Source organism: Leptonychotes weddellii, chromosome 4 (assembly GCF_054177405.1).
Source record: "Leptonychotes weddellii isolate Sample4059 chromosome 4, ASM5417740v2, whole genome shotgun sequence".
Classification (NCBI taxonomy): Eukaryota; Metazoa; Chordata; class Mammalia; order Carnivora; family Phocidae; genus Leptonychotes; species Leptonychotes weddellii.
Window position 1 is genome coordinate 56,221,749 of NC_138372.1, and position 11,807 is coordinate 56,233,555.

Consider the following 11,807-nt stretch of genomic DNA (forward strand, 5'->3'; position numbering starts at 1 on the left):
TAGTAGGCACATACACTTGCACCGTCCCTAACCCCAACCCTAACCCTAACCATTATTCTGGTCCTAAACCAAATCCTAATCCTAGATCTGAGGGGGTGGGGAAGATTTTGTACACACAATGGAATATTACCCAGCCATAAAAAAAGAATGAAATGGTGTGGATAGAGCTAGAGCATAATGCTAAGCGAAATAAGGCAGTCAGAGAATGACAATTATCATATGACTTCACTCATATGTAGAATTTAAGAAACAAAACAAATGAGCAAATTGGGGGGGGTTGGGGAGGAACAGAGAGGCAAACCAAGAAACAGACTTTTAACTATAGAGAACACACTGATGGTTACCAGAGGGGAGGTGGGTGGGGGATGGGTTAAATAGGTGGTGGGGATTAAGGAGTGCACTTGTTATGAGCACCAGGTATTCTACGAAGTGTTGAATCACTACATTTATGTACACCAGAATCTAATATTACACTATATGATAACCAACTGGAATTAAAATAAAAACTTTCAAAAATAAAATAAAATAAAATAAAATAAAAATAACTCCATCTGTATGCTGAGGATTCCTAAAGTTATCTCTCTAGCCCAGACCTCACTCATGAACTCTGGACTCATATGTATAATGCCTACAGACACATACACACACACAAACTTCCATTACATTTGTAGTGCATACACACACATCTGTATACATCCATATATTCCACATGTCCAAAACCAAAATTGTGGACTCTCTCTACTACCAACATTCCCCATCCATAGCCTTTCCCATCTCAATTGATGGCCATTCTATCCTTCAGGGGGTCAATCTTGATTTCTCTCATTCTCTAACATTCCATAGTCATACCATTAGCAAAATTGTATTGACTGTGCCTTCAAAAGTATGTCCAGAATCTAGTCAATTTCTCAGCATCCCGACTGTTACTATCATGGCCAAGTCTCCACCAACTCTATCCTTGCCTCACCCTCCACTATAGTCTACTTGCACATTTCTGAGCGATCTTTTTAGACATAAGGCAAGTCACATCAAAACTCTGCAATGGCTTTGTTTCACTTAGGACAAAAAACCAAAATCCCTTCTTTAGCCTTTGTCACCTCTCTGACCTGTATTGCTCACTCCCTTTTGCTCTCACCTCACTCAAGCCTTCTGCATTTTCTAAGTGTTCTTAATGTTTTGTTTTTAACAACAACAAAAAACTTTTAAATGATGAAACTATGAAAAACTAATCTCCCTTTTTACCCAAATGATTTCTCTTTAAATACAGAATTAAATGCAGAGCCAAGTCTTTAGTAAAAAAACAAACAAAAATAGTAAGTTCATGGGAAGAACTTGTATTTTAGAGCCCTGAATGCCTGCCTATGGCACTGATGAAGAGTTTGATGAAGACAGGTATCTAAAATAAATCAAAATGCATGGTGTGGTAGATGATTTGTGGGTTTGGGATTGAAAAATAGTGCTTAAGTCTTCTCTACTACTGATTGTGAGACCTTCACTAAGTCATTATTCTGATTCAGAACATATGTAAAGATGAACAGATTAATCTGTAAAACTCATTATAAACTTGTGCTTTACAAGAGAAATACTTATAGATACCTACCAAAAATACATTAATAGGTCTGACTTATTCCCAGTAATGTTATTTAAAGTGTTTGATCAGTCTGCACATATAAAAGAACGCCAGTGAATAAACCCAATACCACAAATGTTAAGGGACTAGTCACAGACTGAATTATATACAATTTACAAAATCCTCTGAAGTGAACTCAAAACTGAGGGGTGGAGAGGCTCACTTATAAGAACTGCAAGGGCAAAGAAGCCACAAACCTAAGGTTCCTGAAGAGATTACAGATTTTGAATGTTCAGACTATATATCTGGACCTAGGCTTGGAGCAGATGTCTTCAGGTGATGACCCTGGGGGAGGAATTAACTGTCAAGAGGTCTTTGGGAACTGCTCTTGGCTGAAACAAACCGCGAGTTAGAAAGGACGAACCACCTTTCGAGAGAAAGCTGGAAGCTAAGTTGTAGTTTCGTCTTCTTAGCGGGTCAATTCTAGCAATTTTATCGCCGAACCCGAACCACTCACCGGGTCAACTGGTCTACAAGGCCTTGCGTTAGGAACAAACGGCCCACACCCGGCACGGTCCGACAAATCGCTAGCTGTTCATCTGCTCCGGAGTCGGTTGCTAGGGAAACGAGGCCAGACTCTGGACTCAGTTCCGCAAGGTTTTCTCCCGGCAGGCCGGAGCTTCGGGGGCGTGGTTACGTGAGTGACGCACGTAAAGGGAGGGACAGAGGCGAAACAGGACTCCCGAACGGGTTACATTCGGGGGCGCATGCGTGCTGTGCTCGGCGGCGGATACTTGGAAGCCCTGTTGCTGGTTTTGGGGACGGTGTTGCTATGGCTGCTGCAGTTGCACCCTTAGGCGTAGCTCTGCGAGAAGCCACCCAGCGAAAATTGCGGAGGTTTTCAGAGCTGAGAGGTAGCAAAAAGGGCACCCCAGCTATCCCCGGCAGTGGACAGGGACGGTGCTTTGCGTTCCGGGAAATTTGCTGGACTATCACTTCCTGTCTGCTTCTCACCTTCGGGTTTAGGACACAGGCCCTGCCGTAGTTAATACTCCTCTTGATTTTTTTTTTTTGTCTGTCACTGTCCTTTCTTTACGTTATGTTGTTACTTTATTTCTTTGACTTTATTCCTAGTAACATATATATATGTTTAAAATAAGAGAGAAGGAAATAATAATTATTATAAAATAAGAGGGAAGGAAGAAGAAAAAATGTATTAATCTGACTAGTGAAGCTATAAATCCAAGTTAAGCATTTGGTTAGCTCATTAACAATAGTTATTTAAAATAAATCTAAATGATCTAAGTGCTTTGACCAATACATACCTGATTTTAGCCTTCTACAATCCCCTTACTACTTCACCAATTTGTTCCATACTGTGAATGCAGACTGAGTAAAAAACAAGACATGAAGGAATTATAGGTTAAAATTTAAAAGGGGTAGTTTGTATCAAAAAAAAAAAATTAAAGACTGCCATTTGTCATTCCTTGTACAATTATCTAATAAAATTAGTCATATTTTTGATGAAGTTACTGCATTAAAAATACAGGAAATAATACTTGGAAGACAGTAAGATGTTCAGGACTATTAGATTTTGACAAATCCTGTTTGTTAACTAATAAGTATCCTTATTCATCTTGTTTACCAATAAAGAAGAGTTTTCAACGTCTACCAAAAATTCAGTCTGGTTTTTTTGTTGGTGGTGTTTTGTTTGTTTGTTTTAATGAGTTCATCAAGGAGTTGGGACCTTTTCTGTTATCCAGAATTTTAGATCATACTTCAAAGCCTTTGTAAACTTGCATGGCTCATCTTTTTTTTTTTTTTTTGAGTTCAGCCTGTCTTTATTTTTTTTTTAATTTTATTATGTTATGTTAATCCCCATACATTACATCAGTAGTTTTTGATGTAGTGTTCCATAATTCATTGTTTGCATATAACACCCAGTGCTCCCGTAATTCATTGTTTGCGTATAATACCCAGTGCTCCGTTCAATATGTGCCCTCTTTAATACCCAACATCAGGCTAACCCATCCCTGGCTTATCTTAAGGTAATAAAAAATAAAGTACCTAAATTGAAAAAACAGCAACATTGTAGGAATGGATCTTTGGGTTGAATTGAACTTAGCCAACAAACACTAAGTGGGTCCTGATATATAAAAATTGATTTTCACAGCTGAAGATTCATACTCTTTTTGTCTCTTGTTATTTAAGAATCAAGGTAAATTTTAGCAAGGCAAAAGTACTTCTCTTAAGAAACGTAACAACTTTCAGAATATGTGAATAAATGAACTGTGAACCATAAAAGGAACAAGTAATCTAAAAGAGGAAAAAATGCAAAATTTGTGAACAATCTTCAATAGAACTAGTTTGAATTATACTGGCTAGGCACTAATTATCCCCTAATTCTGAGAAGATAGATTTAGGAAGATAATCTTTTTTTTTTTTCTTTCCAAATAGGTAAACCTGTAACAGCTAGAGATTTTTGATACTTATTTCCCTGCTTTTTCCACGCAGGCAAACCTGTGGCAGCTGGAGAATTCTGGGACATTGTTGCAATAACAGCAGCTGATGAAAAACAGGAACTTGCTTATAAGCAACAGCTGTCAGAAAAGCTGAAAAAAAAGGAGCTACCCCTTGGAGTTCAATATCATGTTTTTGTTGATCCTGCTGGAGCCAAAATTGGTACTCTCTATATGGTCAGATTTAAATCATAGGTTCTGGGCATAACGATCACTGAAGAAAAGCTTTCCTATGGCTCACAATTTATGAGCTCTGTATCTTTCTTTCGATAGTCTTTCCAAACTTTAAAAATTTAATGTAAATTTACAATTTTTTTAAGAACGATAAAAGGCATAACATTCTGTTCTTACACATTGTGCTTACCATGAAAAACTTGCAGAATGTTATTTAAAATAATTTTATTAATTTTAATAAATTTACTTAGATGGTGAATATTCTTTTGGACTTCGTCGGTAGGGCTCTTAAGGTCCCTCCCAGCTCCATAGTTCAAATTTACACGAAGATTGCAAATCAGCAAAAAAAAAAAAAAAAAAAAAAATACATACACACACACGCACATAAACTTGGCTTCTTGGAACCACAGTGCAGAAAGCAAAAGAGCACAATCTAATGGCCTGAGTATCATAGATACGTACTTTAAAAACCCAGTTTAAGTCAACTTTGCCTTTGACCTTCCATTGCAAATAAAAATACATGCTATTTTTCTGGGGGCCACATTCTATGTGATACTTAAAGCTGAAGCCCCTTGATACCATACAGGGTATCTATATCTGACATTGGCATTGATCTAATTAACCTGTGTTTTAATCCTCATAATGGTACAGTCAGTACTTTTATGATTCCTATCATATAGATGAGAATCTGAGGCACAGAGAGTTAAATAACTTGCCCAAGGTAACTGGTAAGTGTAGTTATATTTAAGATCTTTTTAAATCTAACTCAAATATTTGGTTTTGTCATGTGAGAGAATTATTTTAATGGGTTTTTCAGTTTGTAATTCCAAATGAATGTGTATACATACTGTCTTCTTGTGTTGCAAATTGTCTAATTTATCACTTCTTTATTATTATTTTCAGGAAATTATAATGCTCATCATTGATTACCAAGTGCTGATCTCTGGGTTTCATTGCTAATTGTTTATTTATTTAAATGCTATGGAACGTGTGTTTAATGTGATTCTTTTGCCCATACCTTTGCTCTCTGCCTAGTTAATTGTAGCCAAAGGCCCTGTCTTCAAAGTTATAACACCTAATTTTACCGTAATTACAAATTTTCAGTAGGTTTCTATGAAATTAATTGTGTTTTTTAACTTTTATTTTTAAGGAAATGGAGGATCCACACTTTGTGCCCTTCGATGTTTAGAAAAGCTATATGGAGATAAATGGAATTCTTTTACCATCCTATTAATTCATTCTGGTAAAGTTATACATTTTCTTTTCACTAATTTACATTTTACCTTTGATACCTTAGGGACTTTTTTCTACCTTGCAAATACTTCCTTCTCCTTTTTTTAATTTTTGTCTTTGAAGTTACTCTGCTTTGAAAACAAATATTTCATGCTTTTCTTGATATTTGAAAGTTGTAAGCAGCATAATGTTTATTCACAAATGTATCTTTAAAATTATAGATCACATACATCATCAACTTTTCATGGATATTGTTTTTAGTATGTATATAGAAAATTATTTTCCTAAAATAGAACTCATCAAAATAATGAATATTTCTTGATAATGCTTGAAAAGGGATTATTATTGTAGGGGAGAGGCTGACTTAGCACTGGGATTCCCAGACTTTTGCCAAAAACCTTCTACCGTGAATTTTTATTTGATTATTAGTGGCAAAAGTTTACAATCCTTAAAAGAGTTTAAAAACAAAAGAAAGGGTGGTGACAAAACATGGAGAGAACGAGAAAGTATGTAAGAGGGAAAATTAGAGGAGGACATTTTAAAGCAGAAAAGTGGGAAAGAAATAATCTCAGAATAAAGGGTAGTTTTCTTAATTCAGTAAACTTAGTTGGATGAAAATTTGGGTTATATGCAAACCTCTGTTATTTTTCTGAATGTACTGGAGCTGATAAAAATGTTATTATGGACTGGCACTAGTTCAGGGACAGGTATTTTAGAGCCACTCATCTACATGGCTTCCAAGGCACTTTTTATTTCTTATGATTTATATACAGAACAATGATTCTTTATAAAGACGGCATCAAGTAAAGCATCCAAGTTCTGATTTTAAGACTAACTCTAAAAAAGTAGAAAAATTCAAATTTATAGCTCATTCCAAAACCAATATTATTTATTACCAATTTAGTAAAAACTAAGTTAGACACTAAGAAAATACATAGTTAAAAAAAGGTAATTCTTAAAATGCTACACTTAAGTGTTGGCTAGTCTTTGAAAAAGGAAAAAAGTAGAAAGTACTAGCTCTCATTTGTTGAACAACATACTGTGTACAGGTGCTTTACATAAAACACAATAAAGCAAGTATTCTACATTTGCTAATTTGGAGTAAATCCAAAGATAAACAACTAAAAAGTGGTGAACCAGAGTTTGAACCTGTTTTTGTCTGACTCTTTCTACTATCTAATGCTGCTTTTCAATATAATTAGTTACATAAAAATGATGTAAACTATTTAATGTACTTAAGAGAACATGCTTTTCAAGGAATTTTTAAAAAGTCTTAAGACTCAGAGGGAAAAAGCCTGTTTAAATTAAAAACAAGTATAAATTTTAAAACGCTTTTTAGTAAATGCACCGTTACTTCCTTTGAGTGTATGTAATAATTTGAGGAAAAACACTGCATCTGGAAATTACTGTTTAATAATTATATTTTGGAATTGGTATTTTAGTTTTTTGTGACTTTTTTCCTTACTATGAAGTGGATTCTTAATGTAGGATTTAAAACATTGTTGCAATTTCAATTTATTGTTTAAAATATAGATATAAGATCATTTTTTAGCCCGTGGTTCTTTTTACTGGTTGTACAATTGATTCAAAACAATTCACAGCCTCTAAAATATAATAGAATTCTTTCCTAATCTAACGTTGCATTATATCAAATCACTACAGGAGAATTGCTCTTGAATTTTTAACCTGGAATTTACTATTCTTTCCTGAGTTTTACAGTACTGTATTATATATATTAAATATCTTTAGAGATATTTTGCATTGTGACTGATGCCCCTGGGTTTTTAAAATCTTAGAGACTTATAAACATTTTAAAACAGTTATTTTGTTTAATTTTATATAGGTGGTTACAGCCAACGCCTTCCAAATGCAAGTGCTCTGGGCAAAATTTTCACTGCATTACCTTTTGGTAACCCCATTTATCAGATGTTGGAATTAAAACTAGCCATGTACATTGATTTCCCCTCACATATGAATCCTGGGATTCTGGTTACCTGTGCAGATGATATTGAACTTTATAGTATTGGAGAATGTGAGTTTATTAGATTTGACAAACCTGGCTTTACTGCTTTAGCTCATCCTTCGAGTTTGACTGTTGGTACCACACATGGAGTATTTGTCTTAGAACCTTTTAATGGTTTAGAATATAGAGACCTTGAATACAGGTCTTGCCATCGTTTCCTTCATAAGCCCAGCATAGAAAAGATGCATCAATTTGATGCTGTATATAGACCTGGAAATATTTCTCAACAGGACTTTGCTAGGGGTGACACTCCCTGTCTTAAGTTAGACTCTGAGTATGTCTACACAGACAGCTTGTTTTATATGGATCATAAGTCAGCAAAAAAGTTACTTGCTTTTTTTGAGAAAATAGGCACATTGAACTGTGAAATAGATGCCTATGGAGACTTTCTGCAAGCTTTGGGACCTGGAGCAACTGTGGAGTACACCAGAAACACATCAAATGTCACTAAAGAAGAGGCAGACTTGATAGACATTAGGCAGAGAATATTTCATCTTCTTAAAGGAACCTCATTAAATGTTGTTGTTCTTAATAACTCCAAATTTTATCACATTGGAACAACTGAAGAATATTTGTTTCATTTTACTTCAGATAGCAGTTTGAAGTCAGAGCTTGGCTTACAGTCCATAGCTTTTAGCATCTTTTCTGCAATACCAGAATGCTCTGGTAATACATCCTGTATCATTCAAAGTATACTGGATTCAAGATGTTCTGTGGCAACTGGCTCAGTTGTGGAGTATTCCAGATTGGGGCCCGATGTTTCAGTTGGGGAAAACTGCATTATTAGTGGTTGTCATATCATAGCAACAGCTGTCCTGCCTGCATATTCTTTTGTGTGTTCCTTAAGCTTGAAGATGAATGGACTCTTAAAGTATTCAACTATGGCATTTGGAGTGCAAGACAACTTGAAAAAGAACGTTAAAACATTGTCAGATATAAAGTTACTTCAATTCTTTGGAGTCTGTTTCCTGTCATGCTTAGATATTTGGAATCTGCAAGTTACAGAGGAACTGTTCTCTGGAAACAAGACATGTTTGAGTTTGTGGAATGCTCGTATTTTCCCAGTTTGTTCTTCTTTGAGTGAATCAGTTACAATATCCCTAAAAATGTTAAATGCTATACAGAACAAATCAGCATTCAGCCTGAATAACTATAAACTGTTGTCCACTGAAGAAATGCTTGTCTACAAAGATGTAGAAGACATGATAACTTACAGGGAGCAAATTTTTCTAGAAATTACTTTAAATGCAAAACAGTCTGATTTAGAGACATCTTAAATATCCTACACCTTGCCATTCTTGATTGAGCAAGACTACAAAAAGAAGAGTTTCTATAGATTTTTGTTTGTTTCTTTGAAGTGAATCAATGAAAATTATGTTAACATAATTGTTGTAGCATAATATTAATAACACAAAAATACAAATCATCCATTTTGGTGAAAGAATATTTCAAGGCTGTGAGCTCAGAAAAGGGATTTTTTTGATGTTTAGCACTATTTTAATTTTCTTTTTTATTAAAGATGGATTTGTGGAGCACTGCTGTGTTCATATAGTACTATAGTAGTTTTTTTTTTTTTTTAAAGATTTTATTTATTTCACAAAGAGAGACACAGCGAGAGAGGGAACACAAGCAGGGGGAGTGGGAGAGGGAGAAGCAGGCTTCCCGCTGAGCAGGGAGCCCGATGCGGGGCTCGATCCCAGGACCCTGGGACCATGACCTGAGCCGAAGGCAGACGCTTAACGACTGAGCCACCCAGGCGCCCCAGTACTATAGTAGTTTTGAATAATTTTCTAAACATACCTTTAGAGTTTTTCCATCTTCTTTTTGGGCTTTGGTTTCAGTACTATTCTAAGTGTTTATTGGCAGTTCTCTCTTTGAGCATAGTAGTTCTATTCTGATGAACTGATAAAAACAGCATACTACGGGCGCCTGGGTGGCTCAGATGGTTAAGCGTCTGCCTTCGGCTCAGGTCATGATCCCAGGGTCCTGGGATCAAGTCCCGCATCGGGCTCTCTGCTCCTTGGGAGCCTGCTTCTCCCTCTGCCTCTCTCTCTCTGTCTCTCATGAATAAATAAATAAAATCTTAAAAAAAAAAAAAACAAAACAGCATACTACAAGGTCTTCAGAGCACTGTAAGAATACTGTAAAAATACTTTTTTGGAAAGAAATCCATCTCTCACAAATTCTGATAAAATCAATTCCTAAAATACTGTGATTATCTAATTAATAAATAATTAGATGCAAATAGCTCTGAAATTGATGATAAAAATCTGTCTCATTTATTGCTCTTACCAAAATAAAACTAAAAGTGTATATGTGTTATTTTACCTTATAAACTTGGACATATGTTTCTATATCTTTTTTAAGATTTTATTTATTTATTTGACAGGGAGAGAGACAGCAAGAGAGGGAACACAAGCAGGGGGAGTGGGAGAGGGAAAAGCAGGCTTCCCGCTGAGCAGGGAGCCCCAATGCGGGGCTCAATCCCAGGATCCTGGGATCATGACCTGAGCCAAGGCAGATGCTTAACAACTGAGCCACCTGGGCACCCCCATGTGTTCCTATATCTTAAAATTTTTCCCTAAAGTTCCGTCCATACAAAAGCATACACATACACAAAACTCAAATATCTGTGTGGGGCAGATGGTAGGAATAATTGAGATTCATTGATAATCCTATAAGTTCATTTTGGACATTATTTTTATCCTTTTCTTAATCCCTTTAATAGAACTATTAAATTACCAGATGGACTGATTTTACTATTTCATATTTTTTGTCCTTGTGCTGGTGATGATACTGAGAAGCAATAATTGACCAAAGGTAGGCAGCAGGAAGGAGCCTGAAGGATAGAAAATGAGAAAATTTACAGATGACAAACAGCTTCAAGAAAATAAAAATTGGCTGGAATCTCAAGTTATGTGTTCCTACTTTGCTGTAAGCATGCATGTGAAATGTCTTTATGTCAAAGTCTAATAATAATTAGAGAAATGATTTGTCAGTTTTGTGTTTTAACATGAATAAATTGAAATAAAAACTAGTCTGTGCTAACATGTCAATATAAAAATAATTGGTAAACTAGAAGTGGCTTGCCTGCAACCTTCAATTAGGCTATTTCTGTGTTTTGTTTTGTTGGTTTTTTTTTTTTTTTCCTTTTAAGGTTCTTTCCAAGGAAAAACTAAAGATATAGCTATTGTTTAGCATTGACTGATTTACTTGCAGAGCTTTCAGAAGATATTATGTGTCTGTCATTGATTAAATGTTTAATACTGTATTTCACCTAAGTGCCATCAATTATTAAGAATTACCATTATTTTATGTTCCACTAAAAAAAAAAATACCAATAAAATATGGCACAGTGCTTTCTTTTAGAATCAGACTCTTCTGAAACACTTTTCAACTCAGGAATTGTTGATACCCATGTGCTTCCACCCAGTACCATCTTCTGTGCTATCAAAGGTATTGATAAAGCTGTATGTCCTAAGAGTGTCACCACCACACTGCTGTCTGGATTGACTGAAAACTGTCAACACCAGATACCTGTTCTATAAGTTTTGATGCTGATGCTTTACTGTTTGGCAAAATTCATTTTCATTTTTGTCTTAGTGTAATCGAATGCCTCTAGAAGATAGTTGACTTCTATTCAGAGTCAATGGGAGGTTTCTGACAAATTGGTGGTCACTGTTTTAATCGTAATTCTGCACGATGTATGGATTCTAGTTGCTTTGAAATGTTATCAGTTCCAAAGAATTTGGCATTTTCTCTTGCCTTGAGATGCATTAGTTGGGGTAGTACCACACATGTTCCATGAACAGTATACCTAACTCAACCAAGGTGATAGTCCCATGCATATGTAAGTAAAAAGTTGAACATTTCCTCTTGATTTATCATTTTTATTTCATAAAATAACAGGCTCTAAATTCCATATACTCTCAAGGTTTATAGAGGATAGCTGTTATTTATAACTAAATATAGTCCATAAACTTATTGATGAGTTAATAATGAACAGTGACCAAGGAAGGCATGGGGAAAAAAAAAATCCAACATTTGGTGTTAATCTACCTCAGGCATTTTTTCCTACAAACTAAGCAAAACAGAATAAAGCATGTATCAGTGTATACTAAGTTGAAGTAAAGCTTCAAATATCCAAGTGATATGCTGAAAAGCACAAAAATTTGATAGTATTAATCCAGAATTAATTCCTATAACCTGTGATGATCATTCATCTTCTGAGGCTAAGCAACATTCCTATTTATATTAAGATTACCAAAATCAGCATGGAGCCAAAATC

At 35.3% G+C, this 11,807-nt stretch overlaps 2 protein-coding genes across 3 annotated transcripts in view; one reads left to right on the plus strand and one right to left on the minus strand.

Annotated features, from left to right (window-relative positions):
• The window catches only part of LRRIQ3 (leucine rich repeats and IQ motif containing 3), a 161,392-nt gene extending 159,121 nt beyond the window's left edge, over positions 1-2,271 (minus strand). Inside the window, exon 1 of the mRNA XM_081817086.1 lies at positions 2,088-2,271. The gene's annotated coding sequence lies outside the window, so the exon portion shown is untranslated. The remainder of the gene's footprint in view (positions 1-2,087) is intronic.
• Positions 2,272-2,311: 40 nt separating this feature from the next.
• FPGT (fucose-1-phosphate guanylyltransferase) lies at positions 2,312-9,156 on the plus strand. Of its 2 annotated transcripts, none has more exons than XM_081818638.1 (4): positions 2,312-2,484; positions 4,085-4,252; positions 5,414-5,506; positions 8,157-8,558. In XM_081818638.1, the coding sequence occupies exons 1-4, from the start codon at positions 2,403-2,405 to the stop codon at positions 8,321-8,323; spliced, it is 510 nt and encodes a 169-aa protein (XP_081674764.1). In that variant the 5' UTR covers positions 2,312-2,402; the 3' UTR covers positions 8,324-8,558. The 2 variants fall into 2 exon arrangements, with proteins under 2 accessions (XP_081674764.1, XP_030890627.1); XM_031034767.2 differs by having other exon boundaries at positions 2,317-2,484; positions 7,340-9,156.
• The last annotated feature ends 2,651 nt before the right edge of the window (positions 9,157-11,807 follow it).